At 43.8% G+C, this 18,387-nt stretch overlaps 1 protein-coding gene across 1 annotated transcript in view; it reads left to right on the forward strand.

The window, feature by feature from the left end:
- The window catches only part of ST14 (ST14 transmembrane serine protease matriptase), a 39,646-nt gene that overhangs the window by 10,313 nt on the left and 10,946 nt on the right, over nucleotides 1–18,387 (forward strand). Inside the window, exons 2-11 of the mRNA XM_048513347.1 lie at nucleotides 6,076–6,235; nucleotides 7,380–7,507; nucleotides 9,189–9,259; nucleotides 10,104–10,264; nucleotides 12,734–12,769; nucleotides 13,210–13,447; nucleotides 15,221–15,360; nucleotides 15,836–15,933; nucleotides 16,934–17,043; nucleotides 18,141–18,271. Coding sequence (XP_048369304.1) covers nucleotides 6,076–6,235; nucleotides 7,380–7,507; nucleotides 9,189–9,259; nucleotides 10,104–10,264; nucleotides 12,734–12,769; nucleotides 13,210–13,447; nucleotides 15,221–15,360; nucleotides 15,836–15,933; nucleotides 16,934–17,043; nucleotides 18,141–18,271 — 1,273 coding nt within the window. The remainder of the gene's footprint in view (nucleotides 1–6,075; nucleotides 6,236–7,379; nucleotides 7,508–9,188; nucleotides 9,260–10,103; nucleotides 10,265–12,733; nucleotides 12,770–13,209; nucleotides 13,448–15,220; nucleotides 15,361–15,835; nucleotides 15,934–16,933; nucleotides 17,044–18,140; nucleotides 18,272–18,387) is intronic.

Here is an 18,387-nt window from a genome sequence, read left to right on the forward strand (position 1 = left end):
AGGTTCTGCAGCTGCCTTTGTGCAAATAGTGGGGCACACTGTCCCCCAAATACTCAAGTCCTCTAGAAGTTCTCAGTTGTTGTGATGATGGTGATAGGCACAGGGCAAATCCCTGTCCACAGAGCAAAGGCTCTGACCGGTTACAAAAATAACCATCCAAAAGCTTCTTCAGTGTTCAGAAATTTATTGTTTTCACTTCTGCGCAGAAGAGGGAACTCTCCTCTGTCAGCAACAGGGAGGAGGTTCAAAGGGGCTGTTGCTTGTGTAACATAATTTATACCCTCTTACAAACATCCCTCCTTGTCTTCTGACCATTGGTTTGAGTCAAGAAGACGTACAGACCTGGTCATCTCATCCCACCTTTTGCCACACCTTGCCCATTCCCATATTTGGTGAAACTTAAGTCAAAAATACCTTATGTATTTTTTATATAACAACTACTGGTTTCTATTTTACCTTAATCTGTATTTGTGAGCTTCTGCTAATTCCTTATCTCCTTGGTAGGGCCCTGTTTTCCCATATCAAAGCTCAGTGTCAGGCTGCTCTATGAGTTTTATTTCTTCCAACGAAAGTAAGTTTTTGAAGTGCTTGGTACCCAGTGAATTACTCTAATATAACTTGTATGATTAAATACAATGTCTTAAAACATCATAAACTATATGTTCATATCAATGGAGGCCCAATCTTGCCATCGGGCATCAGTGCTGTCCAACTCTGGCTCCTTCTACTTCTGTATCGATACGAGGCCTTCGAATCTGTAATCAGGAACTATTTGTTACCACACTACGAAAGATCCCTAGTAGGAATATCAGCTGGTGCTATCAAAAATAAGCCACCTTTTAGCTTGTGTCTTAGCCTAGCTTTCTTGTTGGGTCTGTAAAACAATTTAAACACTGAAAACTCTGTGCAGGTCTCTGCTTAGGGTGCCCATTCTCCAGGTGAGAGCTGACGTTCGCACACAATTACAACCAAGCATCAGACAGGGATCGGTTCCCCTGGACAAAATGGCTGCTTTGGAGGGTGGACTATATGGCGTTTATCCACTGCAGAGGCCCCTCCCCTCTCCAAACCTTGTCCTTCCCAGGCTGTCCCCCCCAAATCTCCTGGAAGCTCCCAACCTAGAGTTGGCAACCCTGCTGCGACCCAAGTGATACAAAGCTGCTTAAACGCAGACAGGTTGCCACGAAGCATTATTTTGATAGTAGTTTCTCAGCAGCCTCAGCCTCCGCATCATTGGAGCCCAACCTGCACCTGCCATCTTGTGTAGCAATGCTTGTTTTAGTGGGTAAATCACGGTTTGGCTCCAGGTTCAGCATGTCGTCCCAGACTGTAAGCACTGCAGCTAAAAATAAAACCCTTGAGTAAGAGATTTCTGCGTAAATAACAGTGTCTGTGAGCGCGATTCTTTTGCGGAGGTTCAAAACAAAGCACGGTTGGATCTCTGCTCCTCCCCCATGAGTTTATAATCTGAGTCAAGAGTAGGAAAGGTGATGGGAAGGATTTATAAGAGGAGCAAGGCAAGGCTGTGAGCAAGTTAGTAATTAAACTTGGTTACGATGGGGAGTCTTGTGAGTATTAAAATAGGCAAAGAGAGGGAGGTTTAGCAGAGGTCACATTTTCCAGCAACCCAGGGGCCTAGTACCTACCTAGCCCTGCTCCCCCCAGCCATTTGACAGTAAAAATACACTTTGGCATAAATGCTCTTGTACCAAAGTACCGTGTTCAATAATGCACAAAATAATGGCTCTGACTAAAAGGCAGTGTATAAAAATGAATGATAATTCTCATATTCGTTCAGAAGCAGAAGCATACAATTTTCTAATTTCTAATGCAGAAGCATACAATTTTCTCAACTGCGGCACCTCAACTGACCAAACTAACATATTTTTGTGTGAAACAGAGTATAGTACAGAAAGCAAGAGCTGCCCTCTTTTTTTATTAAGAAGAAAATTGGATTTATATCCCCCCTTTCTCTCCTGTAAGGAGACTCAAAGGGGCTTACAATTTCCTTTCCCTTCCTCCCTCACAACAAACACCCTGTGAGGTAGGTGGGTCTGAGATAGCTCCATAGAGCCGTGACTAGCCTAAGGTCACCCAGCTGGCGTCTGTTGGAGTGCACAAGCTAATCTGAATTCCCCAGATAAGCCTCCATAGCTCAAGCGAAATAGTGAGGAATCAAACTCGGTTCCTCCAGATTAAAGTACACCTGCTCTTCACCACTACGCCACTGCTGTTCCACTATTAGATGTCTGTTTTCTGTTGCTGGAGTCTCACAGCTGCATAATGTGTCTGCCACAAGTCAAAGGAAGTGGGCATAGCTTTTCCTTTCTGAAAACTTCATAGCAGTCAGCTGCTTGTCTTAGCAGACCAAGCTCTGCTACTATGGCACACTCGATCCCCAGACCCATCTATTGCACAGGGTGTGATCCGTTGTGGCGCGATCTGTTCTGTAGTGTGTGGGTGGGGTTGGAGATGAATGCCAGCCGGTTGGGGGAGGCAGGAGTGTTGTTCTCTACAGGAAGTGGAGTTTCTGAAACTCGGTGTGTGAGCAAGCCTTGAGTTTCTCAGAGGTTTCTGAGCATCAGCATGTACAATTCTGATGCTGACTTGTCTGTCAGAGTTTCTGTATCCTAATGTGTAAAAGGGGAGAGGTGTTCCATTTCTGTTTCCTGATGGGAAAATCACTTTTTAAACAGCTAGTTTAATATCGTGGCCCCCCTCCCCCAAATAGATTTGCAGCAGTCTCATGCTATTTGCTAAGGTTTTCAAGGCTACTTCTTTTTTGGGAACTGGTTTAAGAGGGTACTGTGTTCAGCCAGCGTGGTGTAGTGGTTAAGAGCCATGGACTCTAATCTGGAAAACCAAGTTTGATTCCTCGCTCTGCCACACGAGCGGCAGACTCTTACCTGGTGAACTGGATTTGTTTCTCTGCTCTTCCGCATGAAACCTGTTGGGTGACCTTGGGCTAGTCACAGTTCTTCAGAACTCTCTCATCCCCACCTACATCACTACGTCTGTTGTGGGAAGAGGAAGAAAGGAGTTTGTGCACTGCTTTGTGTAAGCTGCTTTGAGACTCCTTGCAGGAGAGAAAGGCGGAGTATATATCCAAACTCTTCTCCGTCATCATCTTGCTACATTTGTTGTGGCAGTTAGGTTGGAGTCTGGTAGCACCTGAGAAACTGTCAAGATTTTCAGAGAATTGATTTTGAGAATCAAATCTCCCTTTGCCAGATATGAGTAAGAATGGAGATCTGAATCTTCTCATCCACTTTCAGGAGCCAGCTGGGTGTAGTTTTTAAGGTGTCGGACTAGGTTCAAATTCCTGTTCTCACCATGGAAGCTTGCTGGGTGACCTTGGCTAGTATTTGGATGGGAGACTTCCCAGGAATAATAGGAGCATGATGTGGAGGCAGGTGATGGCCAACCACCTCTGAACATCTCTTGACTTGAAAATCCTATCAAGTCACTATTAGTCCTTCTTATAAAGTTGCCTTAATCCAATATGTTGTTTGCATTTAAGTCTCACATCCTGCCATTGTTTCTCTATTTGTATATGTTTTCAATAAGAAGTCCGCAAAGCATTTCCAGTCTTTCAGAAAATGGTTTATATTTCTTGTCTCTTGTAACCGTCGTCGGCCTTGCCATCTCTGCATCTCTGTTGTGACTTTCAAGAGCCAGTCTTGTTTTGTTGGAATATTGTTGTCCCTCCATTTGTGTGCATATAAAATCCTTGCTGCAGTTGTCATATACCGGTACATAAAAAGGGTTCTGTATTGGATCAGGAAAACTTTCCCCCATTAACCCCAACAGAAATACCTCAGGTTTTTTTCCTCAATTGTTATTTTCAAAATCTTTTTCATTTAATGCGCTTAGTATTTTTCACCAATTGTGGAGCAATATTAACAAGGGCTATTGCTATAACGATATTCCAGTGGCAATTATTATTTACGTCTTTTTTTTTTCATCTTTTTCATTGGAAGCATTGGGGCTGGTTCATGCATCCAAATGACTGTCACCCCCATCTTTCAGAAATACTTTTTTTCCCACGGCAAATTCTGTGAGGTGGCTCCGCCATGTGGTGACATCCCAGAAATTCCCTTCTGGGTGAGGACCAAATGCAACACAACCTCATCACAGATATGGTTGTAACTGGCCCGCCATTTCTTCATGTGAATGTTATGAAAACAGTCTAACAGAGAAGTGTTACTTCCTTGGTAGAAAAGCAGATGGCAAGAAATCTTCCTCTTTCTGCTTGTAATTCTAGGAAAGGGCGAAGGGGGGGGGATCACTTGTGTATTAAAGGAAATGCATCCTTGCATCCTCTCAAATCATGGTATGGACTTTGTGGCCATGTGGAGATGGCTGCTAGTTTGGATGACTGTGGAAAAGGATCCGACACGTTGCAGTCAAAGAGAGCATAGCCTCTCATAGATGAGATACTGAGGAAAGCATATTCACATTTATGTTACATTTCTGGGTTTGTTCTCCAGCTTCCCTATCTGCCCGTCACACCCAGTTTCCCCGTTCCTCCACATGAAACCTGCTGGGGGACCTTGGGGTAGTCACAGTTCTCTCAGACCTCTCTCAGCCCCACCTAACTCACAAGGTGTCTGTTGTGGGGAGAGGAAGGGAAAGAAGTTTGTAAGTCCCTTTGAGTCTATTTACAGGAGAGAAAGGTGGGGTATAAATCCAAATTCTTATTCTTCTTCCCTAGGAGATTAGGAAGGTTCCCATTCTCCTGGCTTTCTGCAAACTATTCAAAACTAAATTAGTCAGTGGGTTTTTTAAAAAAAACATAGAAAATAGTACTGTACTTCGATCTTGCAAGCAAATCAGGATTAGCCCTGGTAAATATTTGGATGGGAGACCACCAAGGAAGTCCAAGATTATTATGGAGCGGCAAACAGCCGCAAACCACCTCTGTTTAGTAGTCTCTTGCCTTGAAAACTGTTGAGTTGACTGTGACTCAGTGGCACTTTATTTACACACACACACACACAAATGTACATATAACCTTTGTCTCCAGCACTGTATTCAGATTTCTGCAATTGAAACATTACACTGTTTATCAGATAGCCCATCTTGTTGATAGTGTTTGACTTACAGTGTGTAATTTGCCCTGAGTCTCAGTGAGAAAGGCAAGCTATAAATGTAAATACATGAAATAATGTGATCCACTCAAGTTAATGTCGCCACCTCTCTGCGTCCCCCTTGTCAGGGGAGAGTGGTATATAGATCAAACAATTAAATTCAAAAGACTTTTAAAATGAATATACAGTTGAAACCAGAAGCTTTCTTGTTGGGACTTAGGGAGAGATATGTGGAGAAAAAAACATGGAACTTTGTTTTTATACATGACATTAGTTGCAATTGTACCTTAAGCATAAAAATGGAAATCTTCAGATATATCTGCAGTAGAAGAACGGTGGGTGAAGGTTTTGAAGTTGGCCAAACTCACTTTGCTGCTTAAAGAAAGGAGTTCAGTAAAATTTTTGGACAATTGGAAACCGTTGATGGATTACTTGGGTAAAACAGAAAAAAGTGAAATGATGATTAGTGGTTTTGAACATTAGTGGATTGTTATTATAAGGTTTATCACAGAAAAGTATTTTAATTATCAGTAGAAGTAATTAAGTTGGAATTTTAAGTCTGTTGGTTAAAGAGCAGGTGACATTAATTTTTACTGTTCACACTCGATCTAGATCAGTAATTCCCAAAGTGGGCGCCACCGCCCCCTGGTGGGTGCTGCAGCGATCCAGGGGGGCGGTGATGGCCACAGGTAGAAACATTAATACATATATCTTTCTGTTTAATTGCTATTAAAATTTTAAAAAAAATTAATTTCAAAGGGGTGCTAAGTAATATTTTTTTCTGGAAAGGGGGCGGTAGGCCAAATAAGTTTGGGAACCACTGATCTAGATAAAACTGGGAATCCTTATGTTAAGTGTACTTTTAAAATCGTTTTTGATCTGTTTCTTTGCTTTTTATAAGCCTTTTTAAGTTCTAATAAAATGTGAATACAAAACAACCTAATAAATAAATTAAACTGTGTCTGTCTCTCCCTGTCACTCTAAGGACATGAATGGTCTGGAGGAAGGAGTGGAGTTCCTCCCCACAATGAACCCCAAGGTGGTGGAGAAGCCCAACCCAAAGCTCTACATGGTGGTGGCTGCTGTCCTTACGGCCTTCCTGCTCGTTTCCTTACTGGTGGGATTCCTTGTTTGGCACTTCACATGTAAGTTAGATGGAAGCTGTACCAAAAACTGGCCCTGATCCACTGTACTTTGGTGCTGGTTGAGTAATAGGGAAGGGGAGATTTATACAGTTGTCCTTCCAATGCAAACAGGGGTGTTTGGCAAGCATGTCCGTGTTTTTGTCTGTGAATTGCTGAAGGATATGCAATTGACCAAACTGATTATGGTCTCAATATCTACCTGCTGAGAGAGCCAGCATGGTGTAGTGGTTCAGGTGTCAGGCTAGTATCTAAGAAACCCCGGTTCGAATCCCCTCTCGTGCCATGGAAACTTGGTGGGTGACCTTGGGTCAGTCACACACTCTCAGCCTTGACCCTGACTAGTATTTGGATAGGAGACCTCCAAGGAACATCTGGGGCATGACACCGAGGCAGGCAATGGCAAGCCACCTTTAATCGCCTCTTGCCATAAAAACCCTACAGGGTTGCCGTAAGTCAGCTGTGACTTGATGGCAAAAACACCCTACATATTATGATAACCTCTGAGCAGGTATTTTTAGGAGATGATGGGGCACCTGGGAAGAGCCGTCATTTCCCTTTCAGAGGTATGTAGGCTTTATGGGGTGGGGGAAATTTACATGGTCCAAAATCCTCAGTGTTTCTACTGCTTGTCGGGTCTTTTGAAAAAATGCATCTCTTAGAGCCGCAGTGGCGCAGGAGGTTAAGAGCTCGTGTATCTAATCTGGAGGAACCGGGTTTGATTCCCAGCTCTGCCGCCTGAGCTGTGGAGGCTTATCTGGGGAATTCAGATTAGCCTGTACACTCCCACACACGCCAGCTGGGTGACCTTGGGCTAGTCACAGCTTCTCGGAGCTCTCTCAGCCCCGCCCACCTCACAGGGTGTTTGTTGTGAGGGGGGAAGGGCAAGGAGATTGTCAGCCCCTTTGAGTCTCCTGCAGGAGAGAAAGGGGGGATATAAATCCAAACTCTTCTTCTCTTCTTCTTCTTAGCCCCAAAGTAATGAAATTTGTATGGGGAACATCATTGTTGGGAATGCCTTGTTCTCAACTCCTTGTTTTGTGAAGGTTGCCATGAGAGCCGGCTCCCTCTCTATCCCTTGATGTGGGTCCTGTTTCATTCAGCATTTTCATGTCTTCTTCCCTTTCTTGTGGCTTCTTTCTTTCAGACAGGAATGCTCCCGTGCAGAAGCTATATAACGGCCACCTGAGATTCACTGGCTCTCGCTTCATAGACGCGTACGAGAACTCTAACTCCTCGGAATTTGCTACCCTGGCCGCCAAAGTAAAGGAAATGGTATGGAATTCTTGCGCGGCCACAGGAATCACAACACTAATCCCCTCCTTGTACTGTAGTTGCTGTCCAGAATTGAAGTGCTCAGGGCCATCCCCACCACCCATACAGACCTGCCTTCTCTGCTCAGTCTGCTGAGGACTTTCTTGCCAACTCTAGTTGATGTTGCAGACATCACTACATCACTTCTGGATTGTACAATAAAACAAAACTATTAGTCACATAGAGTTTCCTTCAATTCCCAGAGCTACCCACTGTCACTTCTGGGTTGTACCCAGAAGTAACAGTGGGTAGCTCTGGAAGTTGCAGAAAAGTCTATGTTGAAGAGCATTTTTTGTTTTTGTCTTTTTCATCAGTGGGAGACCTGGCAGTCCTAGGCATCTAATTGGCTACTGTGGGAAACAAGATACTGGATTAGTTTAAACCTTTTCTACTGCAGTCTTCCTTTATTAAACATAGCTGGGTTTGATGCATGTGTAGTCAAAACTGCTGATGAAAATTTCCAACTCCACCTCTTCTCCCCCCTCCCCCATCCTTGGTCACCAAATAATAATTGGTGGTGACCACAGTACCTGTTCTGTTCCCCCTCTCTCTGTTCCAGTTTGCTAATGAGATGCTTGTGAATGCTTCCTTTGCTACCTCTAGCTGATGGATTTACAGATTTTCAGCTTTGGATGTGGTTATTCATTTTTCTGTTCTTCCCAATTCCAAACCTCTTGGAGTCTTTCAAGTCTACTCTCAGCTCAGTCTTCCTTGTTTGCCGATGGTTGTTGCTCAAACATGGAAGCAGGTCTCTTGGTTTCACTGCATCTGTGTTTACACACTGGCCTCCAGTATTCCATTCTTGTGTAAGCTCCTGGAACAGGCGCTGGTGACACAGCTCCAGAATCATCTGGGTCATTTTCCAGGTCTTTCTCAGACTAATTTATGACCTAGTCTGAGGGCTTCCTTGTTTACTGCAGTGAACGTCTTGCAACAGGAAATGTAAAGAGTCGATTCTTTTCTTTTGGGTTCTTTTTAAAGAGGGGGTATCAACAACTGTTGATACCATTGATTCATATCCTTCTTGAATGCCTGATTCAGCTGAGTCTGATAAAAGTTGTCTCCGGATCAAGCATTGGATTATTACTGACCCATGGGGTGATATCACAATGTTTCCTAGGCTGACTATGTTTACTGGGTGGTTTGCCACTGCCTTCCCCAATCGTATATACTTTGTCCCAACAAGTTGGGTACTAAATCTGATACTGGCTCTGGTTCTTTCTGGACAGTAGATCTCTCCCAGAGGTGCAGGGGAGCTGTTAGTCTACCCCAAAGATGCTCAGTGGGATATCCATAATTGTGCCACCTTTCTTTTAAACGTTGGGAATTAAAATTTAAAAAAATATATATCTATGGCAGGGATGTAAAAACTAATTTTGGTTGTTAGCTACCCTGGGCTACCTATTGGATACAAATATTTAAAGCAATATTTTCTGTGGTAGTTGAGAGAAGGGTAGAATACCAGTGGTGTATGCATGTGTGGATGATCAGGTATGGCATTACAGAAGGTGTCTGTAACACACTAGCAAGCGATGTGCATGATGTAAAAGATCAGTACAGTCAGAATGATCCCGATTGACTTTCCTAGACGCTGATCTGAGTTCCATTTTTTAATTTCATTTTCTTTTTATTTTCAAACTAGGTTTTGGATATTTATAAAAATAATCCAGATGTCGGCCCATTCCACAAGGAGACAGTGATCACCTCGTTCAGGTGAGTAATACTTCTCTGAGACTATTTGGAGTGGGTAAAATATTAGTGGCATAAACGGAAAATTGGAAGGGAACAAGGGAACAATTGCCCTGGGTACTAGATCGCTTGACCTCTTTGTCAACATGGTCTTCATAGTCTTCCTTCTGATGGCCTTTGCAATCAGATGGTGAGAATGTACTGTGAAAACCAGTGAAATTGAGTCAGTTTCCAAAATCACCTCAATGGAACTAAGGAGAAGAGTTGACCTCATACCCTGCTTTTTCTTTGCTTTTAAGCAGTCTCAAAGTGGCTTACAATCTCCTTCCCTTCCCCTCTCCATAACAGATACCTTGGCGTATTGAGCATGATATAGTGGTTAAGATTGGTGTACACTAATCTGGAGTACCAGGTTCGATTCCCCACGCCTCCACATGAAGCCTATTGGGTGAGCTTGGGCTAGTTAGAGTTCTCTCTGAACTTTCTGCCCCATTTACCTCACAAGGGGTCTGTTGCAGGGGAAGGAAGGGAAGGAGTTTGTAAGCTTTGGAGGCTCCTTACGGTTGAGAAAAGCAGGGTATAAATCCAAACTCTTTTTCTTCTTGCGAGGTAGGTAGGGGCTGAGAGAATTCTGAGAGAATTGTAGCTAGCCCAAAGTCACCCAGCGGGCTTCATGTAGTAGTGGCATAGTGGGAATGTTATTAACCTCCATGCCATGAGAAGCTTCAGCTGTTCATTTCTACATAGTATAAGCTTCTGTTCGAGGGCTGGAGCAGACTTCTCCAGGCTTGCTGGCAGCTTTATTTGGAACCTTGATTGTTTGGTCTGGGCTCTGACCTATCTGCCAACTTTGTTTTCTTCCATGCAGTGAGGGCAGTATTATTGCTTACTACTGGTCAGAGTTCAGTGTACCCAAACTCCAAGTGGATGCCCTTGATAAGGCCATGGCAAACATCCAATCTTCGAATCAAGCCGTGACCCTGAAGTCAAGAAATCTTGAGTTGAAAGTCGATACCATCGTGGCTTTCTGTGAGTCTCTCTTGCCTTTATTCGTTTTCCTCCACCATCTCATCCCCTTGACCTACTTACAGAGAACCTGAGCATCTGGTTCCAGGAGAATATGTATAATAGGAGAATTTATTGCAGGGAAATCTGTGAGTTGAAGCTTGGGTTCCTATATTCAGCTTTGGCTGCAATTTGGAGGGCAAACTGTCATCTCTGCTTCTGTTCCTAAGTTCCGTAAAAGGGCAGTGTAATAATTCCACAACACCAGGTACTAAAACTGTTCAGAATTTTATTGGAACTGGTACCAAAGCCTAGTCTGGACCCTGTTATGCCAGAATCAGTCACAATGAGGAACCAGCTGACAAGTGAAAATAAAGCACAGTCCTTTTCCTTAAGGGACCATGTTATAATAAGTATGCAAGACCAAATGTAAAGCTCCCCACAAATATAATAACCAGGGCTGGTTGGTTAGGAAAGCTGGGTAGAGAGACCCCCATCCTTAAAGGAAAGGTTTTGGTATCTTGAAGCTTCCTGGTTTATATCCTGGAACTTCTGCTTGGATCTGAGAGTTAAAACTAGACACATGGTTTTTTCTTTCCTTTTGAAGCAAGTCAGTAACCCATGAGCGGACAGGGATCAGAGTGGATGATAAATTCAAAATATCTGTTGAGGAAAGGGGTGCAAAACGGCCTTTGCTGACGGTTTTGTTCTGAGGGCAAAACGTTTGATTTCCACAGAAATGGTGTGGACCACAGTGATAGATGCTAAGAGAGGATTAGAGGCTGAATATAATCTTCTAGATAGTTTTAATTTGGGTGATTTCAAACCTCCCACCCATCATTAGACCTATAAACTGTTCTTAGTTTTTAATGACAAGTTTTGTGGGGAGTAAAATTCTGGATCTTATAGATCCTGAGAAGTATGGGAGACATCTGCTGATGTCTATGAAATGAGTGTTGTAGCCTGGGGAAACATCTAAAAGGGAGAGAGGACGTTTCCTCTTTTCTGTTGTGCAATTCCAGCTTGTACGTTGTTATGATTAGGGTGTGACTCTCTTACAGTTTCACAGGGCTGGTTTTTCATCCCTAAAATAGAAATTTACAAATAGTGTTTGATACTGTCCCGTAATAGACATCCTGTGATTTGAGCAGGCCAAATGGTATGACCACACTGGTTCTCCAGACGGAATGAGTCTGTCTCATTCCTCCTTCCCTCCAGCCTCCCCTTTCTCCCCCCCCCCCAAAAAGCCCACAGCAAAAGTTAGTTAGCTGTGTAAGTTTTGTAATTAGAACCCTGAAGGCAAAGTTCTCTTGTGTATCTCATTCACCCTGGATAATTATAGTAAAGATTTTGCTGCATGCCGTGATGAGTAAGATGTTAATTCACTGAGCGTAATGCTCTTTGGGGGACATATGGGAAGAGGCCATCTTGCAGATATGAAGGTCCTAGGCAGTTTAGTAGGTTGCAAACTGACCATCATCCTATGATGGAGACAGCCATTTCTAAGTGGGGGCTCTCTGCAGATGATTACTGGGGTCTTATGAAGCGCCTCTTGCTCTGATGAGGTAGAAGAAAGGCAGAAGTGTTTGTTTGCCTTGGGGAAAATATAGACAGGGGGTCAGAAGGCACATCAGGCACTGTGGGGAGCCTCGGTGGGCCTCACTACAGTATGTTTTCACGGGCTAGAGCTCTATCTATTGAAGCGGAACGAAATCTCATCTCATACACATGTTCAAGGCTGACATGAAATTCAGTCAAATAAATAATAATTGGCAAGAGGTGGCACCAGAAGGTTAGCATTTGGCCTTCTACTGAGGAGGAGAGGGAATAGGGTCTCGGCAGCAGATGCTTGGGCAGCATTGGTCAGGATCCTGACCTGCCCACCCCACTCCTTGTTAAAAATATTCGTCTGGTAAAGCTAGTTGCTGGAGACCACATCGGCCAGGCATTCCTAACACCGTGAGCTTCCAGCCAATCTGTAATCTTTCAAATGAATAAGGAAAGGCAACTACTAAAAACGGAAGACAATGAAGCAGGATCTTTTTTGACGCTTATGAATGAATGAACTCATAGGAGTTATGAATGACTGGGTGCTTTTATGATTAAGTGCCATTTCTGCTAATTCTAGTAAATATTTATCTGAAGCATTCCCTTTGGTCCTGCAGATATGCATGTGTGCTAATTAAGAATAATTTAAAAAATAATATAATCCATGCATATAATAGTAAAGTTGATTGCTAACAAAGCTGTTGGATGGATTTGGGAGGATGCTAATGAAATGCTTGGCAATGAAGTCATGATGACTAGCTTTTTTGCTGAGTGGGTTGGTGGGAGTTCTCAGACATCCCTTCTGTAAAGAAAAAAAATAGCAACTATACATCCCTCTTGGCATTACTTTTGTTTACCAAGTATTCTAACTGTGGAATTCCCATACATGGCGTAGGTGAAATCATCGCATCATTAATGGTTTCTTTTTCTCTCTGTCTTCCATAGCTACCAATCCTGATACAATTAAGGCTTCACAAGACAGTAAGTAAAACTTAGCTGCTTTTTGTACAGCAATAGCAACAAGCAAAATAAAGAATGCATTTTCTGAGTAATGGGATGTGTTCAGTCTGTCTGTTCTTCCCATCTACTGTAGGCAAGAAATGTTGATTTGTTTAAAGAGGAGCCACCAAATACACTTCCCCTAGCACTGAAAACTAATTTTTTGTGGACAGGAATTCCTAAAGCAAAGTCCCCGCAGCTCCAATTTGTTTTCAGAGTATATATTTCACATTCTGTATTCTTCACATTGCAAAGTGGTGGGAAAACTCTTGCTTTGACATCTCATTGGATCCTGGCCCTCAAATTTCAAAAGTCCATTGCTGCCTTGAATCACACTTCTCTTCCTCCTCTGCTGGATGACTACTGAGTCCAAAATGTCTTAGCATCCTCTTCTTTCTTCCTCCTTCTCCATTTCTGGGTAGGTAGCTGCAAGTATGCCCTGCATGCAAAAGAAGGATTGATCACTGGCTTCGCCTCGCCAGGATTTCCCAACAGCCCGTATCCCTCCAATGCTCGATGCCAGTGGGAGCTGAGAGCAGACGTAGGCTCGGTCATCAGCCTGACCTTCACAACGTTGGACATGGAACCGTGCAACCCGGGGAACGACTTGGTCACAGTGTATGACTCACTCAGTGCCCTGGAACCCCACGCGATGGTCAAGTAAGTCAGCTTCCCTGGTAAAGTTAATGCCTCCCTGGGTCCACTATACAAGTTGGGGCAAATGGAAAAAGAGTTGGTTTTATACCCTGCTTTTTTCAACTTTTAAGGAATCTCAAAGTGGCTTACAATTGCTTTCCCTCCCATCCCCAATACAAGGCAGGGGACCTTAATCTTTTGTACCTTTGGTACAAAATCTTTTGTACCTGTGAGTACCTTTGGAATTCTGGCACAATGCAGCGGGAACAGCCACAAAATGGCTGCTCAAAATGGCTGCCAGAGGTTACCTTCACTCACACAGTGAAAATTGGTGTGCTCTGGTAGCTGCTGCCGCCAAAGTAACATTTTAAAAAATTCTGCACAGCCAATCTGTGAGCGCCCCCTCTGCCCGCCGCCCCTGCAGGGTAAGCCACCTTGGCCTCATAGGAGTTCAGGTACATTTTGGATCAATGAAGACACAACTCCAGCTTCCACTTATAAGTTCTGTACTTCTGCCAGATGTCTGGGTGGTGGTGGTGGTGGAAGAGGAAATGTTGAAAGTTCTCCAGAAATGGAGGATGTTCAGGACCCTGTTTGCTTAGAGTTTGACTGTCCTTGAACAGAAAGCAGCAAATTAAAGTACTCATAAATCACCTATAAAAAGCTCAGAAGCAGAACCCATAGTAAAGTGTGACCTTTGCCCTCCCACACTCCCTTTCGTTGATGCTGAAATTCCAAGTTTTGTTGGCGTGCTCTGAATTTGATTGTTGGGATTTCCAGCAGCATCATGTTTCTCCTCACATTAGCAAGGCCATTTCATCTTCAGCACTGCAGGTGAGAGCTGACGGTGAGAGATTGTAGCTTACCTGCGGCTATCCAGTAAGTTCATGGCTAAATTGAGGTTTAGGTTTTACGCCATGAATTCTATTGCACCAAAGATACTGTTTTCAAACAACAACCCACCAATAGCCTGTCCAGGCAATTTCCCTCTCTTAGAAGAAGTGATGTTCTTACCCACTGACCTGTCCTCTAGCTCCCTTGACAACAATGTGGCACTCAAGGAGGAAGTCATCCCAACTTTCTCTACTAGATCTCAAAACAAAAAAGCAGCAGAATAAAAACATGCCCTTTTCCATTTTTACTTGGTTCAGCAACACCTTGGTAAAGTGGAGAATGCAAAAGCCAGAACAAAAAGGTGAATGGCATGAACTTAATTTGCAGATGGATGCGAAAAGGGCATTTCCTGAGTGCTTGATCCTGTTCTGATTTTTTAATTTTGTCTAATGTTTGGAAGGCAATGGTGTTGAGCTCTTTTGAAATAAAGCCACAATTGATACTGGATTTTAAGGCTATAGGTCAGCCAGATACCATAGGGATAATAATTCTTAAGCCAAGCCAGATGCCTCAAAGGGTATGAACAAGGATGTGTTTGGAGCCACCATGGTTTTGGGGACAATCTGTACCCCACTGCCCTTCAAATGCACATCCAGGAACATTTGCGGCTAACTGGGGAGATGCAAGACTACTGTCTCTCACCCAACCCATCCGACTCTGGAAATTCAATAGGAGGAGAGCACTGGATGGATTTCTGGGCATCTGTGATCTTGAACCGTGAGTGAAAGGCAAATGGAAAAAGAGTTGGTTTTCATGCCCTTTCATGCTCAGTGGTATAGCTGCTGCCAACTACGATTCGTCTTCCTAGTGGATGGGCTCCTCACCCTTCTAGCATCTGTGGAAGAGAAGCTCCCTCCAAATGCTTCAGGCATTCATTTTCTTCTGCCCTTCTCTCTTCCCTAGGCTGTGTGGCAGCTACAGTCTATCCTACAACCTGACCTTCGTCTCCTCGCAAAACGTGATGTTGGTCATGCTGATCACGAACAGTGAGGGGCGAAACCCCGGCTTCAAGGCAGAGTTCTTCCAGATGCCAAAGATGACAAGTAAGGAGAGGATTCAGCAGCCGTTCTTTCTTTGTGTAGTGAAGGACCAGTGATGGAGAGAGAGGGCAAGAATCTGTGCATATGGTGGGTAGGGGACACCATCTGAACAGCTTCTGTTTGAAGACATCTTGACGATAAATATGTACTTACATTGCAAGAATCTTGGGGCAGACGTTTATTTTTTAACCTTACTCCCTGCCCCCCCGCCCAACCCAGTAATAAACAGCATCTCTCAGGTGCTCTAGAGATGCCTGCTAATGAGAGATGGGCAGGCATTACCTTGGGTTGAGCCGGAAGACCGAGGAGAGCAGATGAAATTTAATTAGTCTCGTGGGTTTCACTCTGTGTCTTGAAGCAACTCTGATCCCTCCAGAGGCCAGCTTAACTTCATTAAAGGCTGCCTCTGCAGTTGTCTTTTCTTTCCTGAAAGCTCTGAAAGAGAATGAACTTGATTTTTCTCTCCCTCCTATTCTAGCCTGTGGTGGGACCTTGAGAGGGATATCTGGAAATTTCAGCACTCCCTATTTCCCAGGTCATTATCCCCCTAGGATGAATTGCACCTGGAACATCGAGGTAAGCAGTCCAGAAGGACCCTTCTTGGTTTATCCTTGAACTTTTCATGCAAGATTACAGATTGGGTCTAATTTGTATGCCATGTTGCCGGCACTGATGATGGAAAGATGTGTTAATGCTGGAAGTGCCGGTAACTTACGTCAAAGGTATGCAAGGCAGTTGCATTTGAGTGAACACAGAAAGTCTGAGTTTGTGAACTCCAGCTTTTGGGGTTTTTTAAAAATGTTTCTAGTCCTCAAGGTGCTAATTTAGTTATTTTTGTCATGCTCTTCCCAAAGAGGCTAGCAGGAATCAAAAATAGGGAAGAAAAAATCCAGTACAAAATGTCCTAGTGGAAAGGATTCTTAGCTGAGCGGGATTTAGCCCAAATTCTGGGATGCGTTTCTGGCACCTTCCCTCTGTATGACGGCTCCAATCGATTGCATTTGGGAGCTGCAGGGAAGGAAGTTGTCAACTTCCATAAGTTGTGGGGGAAAGAAAATCCCATATACCTCGCTGGCTGCTTCCTCTCTTGCTTAGCCCCTTCCCTAATCCTCCTTGTCAGATGCTTAGCTGCCAGGGAGAGGGGTGGGGCGTCTTGCCCCAGGCGCATGCTGGTGCAGAGGCATTCCGGGGTATGGCAGGGGCGCAGGGCACACAGTTCCCCCCTCATTACGGCTCTGCCCTTGTTTCATGCCTTCTCTCCCCCACCACTCGACCTTTCTAGCCATATCTTTCCCTCCCCCTTGAAAATCCTTACCTTTAAAAAAGGGTCCTTCTGCTTTTGCACATCAGCCTCGAGTCTCCTTGAGAAAGGCTGACTATAAATCAAAGAATAAAATGTTTGCAACATCTCTGTATGCATGAACATTGCAAGTTGTTTTAGAAAGCTGGTTACTTTTGCTGCCGGGGACAGTGATGGCAGAAAATGTCCATTTGTGATGCAGAAAACGTCCATTTGTGATGACGCTGGTCTCTCTTTCCTTCTCTCTTCACCCCCACCCTGGAACACTGTCCTCAGGTACCCCCTAGCAGGAATGTGAAGGTGCGTTTCCACCATTTCTTCATTTCAGAGCCTGGAGTCTCAGTTGGTTCCTGCACCAAAGACTATATGCAAGTCTACGGTTACAAGTAAGACACATTTTGGAAGCTTCCAGTGATCTGTCTGAGGTGTTGAGATTATGAAACAGCGATTTTCAGTTGCTGTTTTAAATATCTTAAATGCAAATAAGCCAGTAGGTCAGGGTTTCAAAGAATTTTTTTGATAAGACAAATGTTGGCTTGTCCGTAGACCTCTATCATGGTATTGAATGTAATGTCTCGAAAGTGAGGCGGGGGTTAAGAGTTGCCGCACCGTCTGGACCAAGTCTCCCTTGGTGTTTCCACACTCATAGCACCAGCAAGATGCTTGAGCAGCAGTGGCGCAGGAGGTTAAGAGCTCGTGTATCTAATCTGGAGGAACCGGGTTTGATTCCCCGCTCTGCCGCCTGAGCTGTGGAGGCTGATCTGGGGAATTCAGATTAGCCTGGGCACTCCCACACACGCCAGCTGGGTGACCTTGGATTAGTCACAGCTCTTTGGAGCTCTCTCAGCCCCACCCACCTCACAGGGTGTTTGTTGTGAGGGGGGAAGGGCAAGGAGATTGTCAGCCCCTTTGAGTCTCCTGCAGGAGAGAAAGGGGGGATATAAATCCAAACTCTTCTTCTTCTTCTTGATTAGACCACATATGTGTTGCTATTAACTTCCACTGGTATTTTCCCTGGAGAGGTGATGGCTTAGAGAAACGTGGGGGAGGCCTATCCCTGTTTTTTTTTCCTGATGATTTTTCCAATACAATTTTTTTTTCAATGCAAAAATTGCAAAATGGAAAAAAATCTATCAATTTGACCATTAGTAAAATATTCTTAAACAGCTATCAGAACTCAGTGTATTATATGTTTCGTTTGTGGAAAAATTGGGCGTTTATGCTGTTAAATTCCATAAATATGCCACAATACAACGTTATTCTGAGTTACAAATGATGCGTTTTGTGTTGCGTGTAATAGGTTGTTAAGTGTAGGATAGTAAGTACTGGGTATATTTCATTTTTTTTTCTGGGAAAAAAATGAAAAAAACCATTTTTTACAGTTTCAAAACAACAGTTTCAAAACTTCTTAGTCTCCCCCATCCCCCAGTACTCTGAGCTGCTTTCCTGCCTTCTGAACCCTTTATTTTTCCGGTCTCAGCAGGGTCTGTGGGTTAAAAAAGATATTTGTGGTATCAAGTAAAACCAACAAGATTACGGTCCATTTCCACTCCGACCTTTCGTTTGTAGACAACGGCTTCTCTGCAGAGTACCTGGCCTATGATTCCGGTGACCGTAAGTAGGCGCGTTATGCGTAAAGTGAAATGGGGAGCGACTCCTTTCCAAGCAGGGAAAGACTAAAAAGCATTTGGCATTTTTAGACTGAGGGAAATATAAACTGTGACTTTATA

This window comes from Sphaerodactylus townsendi, linkage group LG12, assembly GCF_021028975.2.
Source record: "Sphaerodactylus townsendi isolate TG3544 linkage group LG12, MPM_Stown_v2.3, whole genome shotgun sequence".
In the NCBI taxonomy this organism is placed as follows: domain Eukaryota; kingdom Metazoa; phylum Chordata; class Lepidosauria; order Squamata; family Sphaerodactylidae; genus Sphaerodactylus; species Sphaerodactylus townsendi.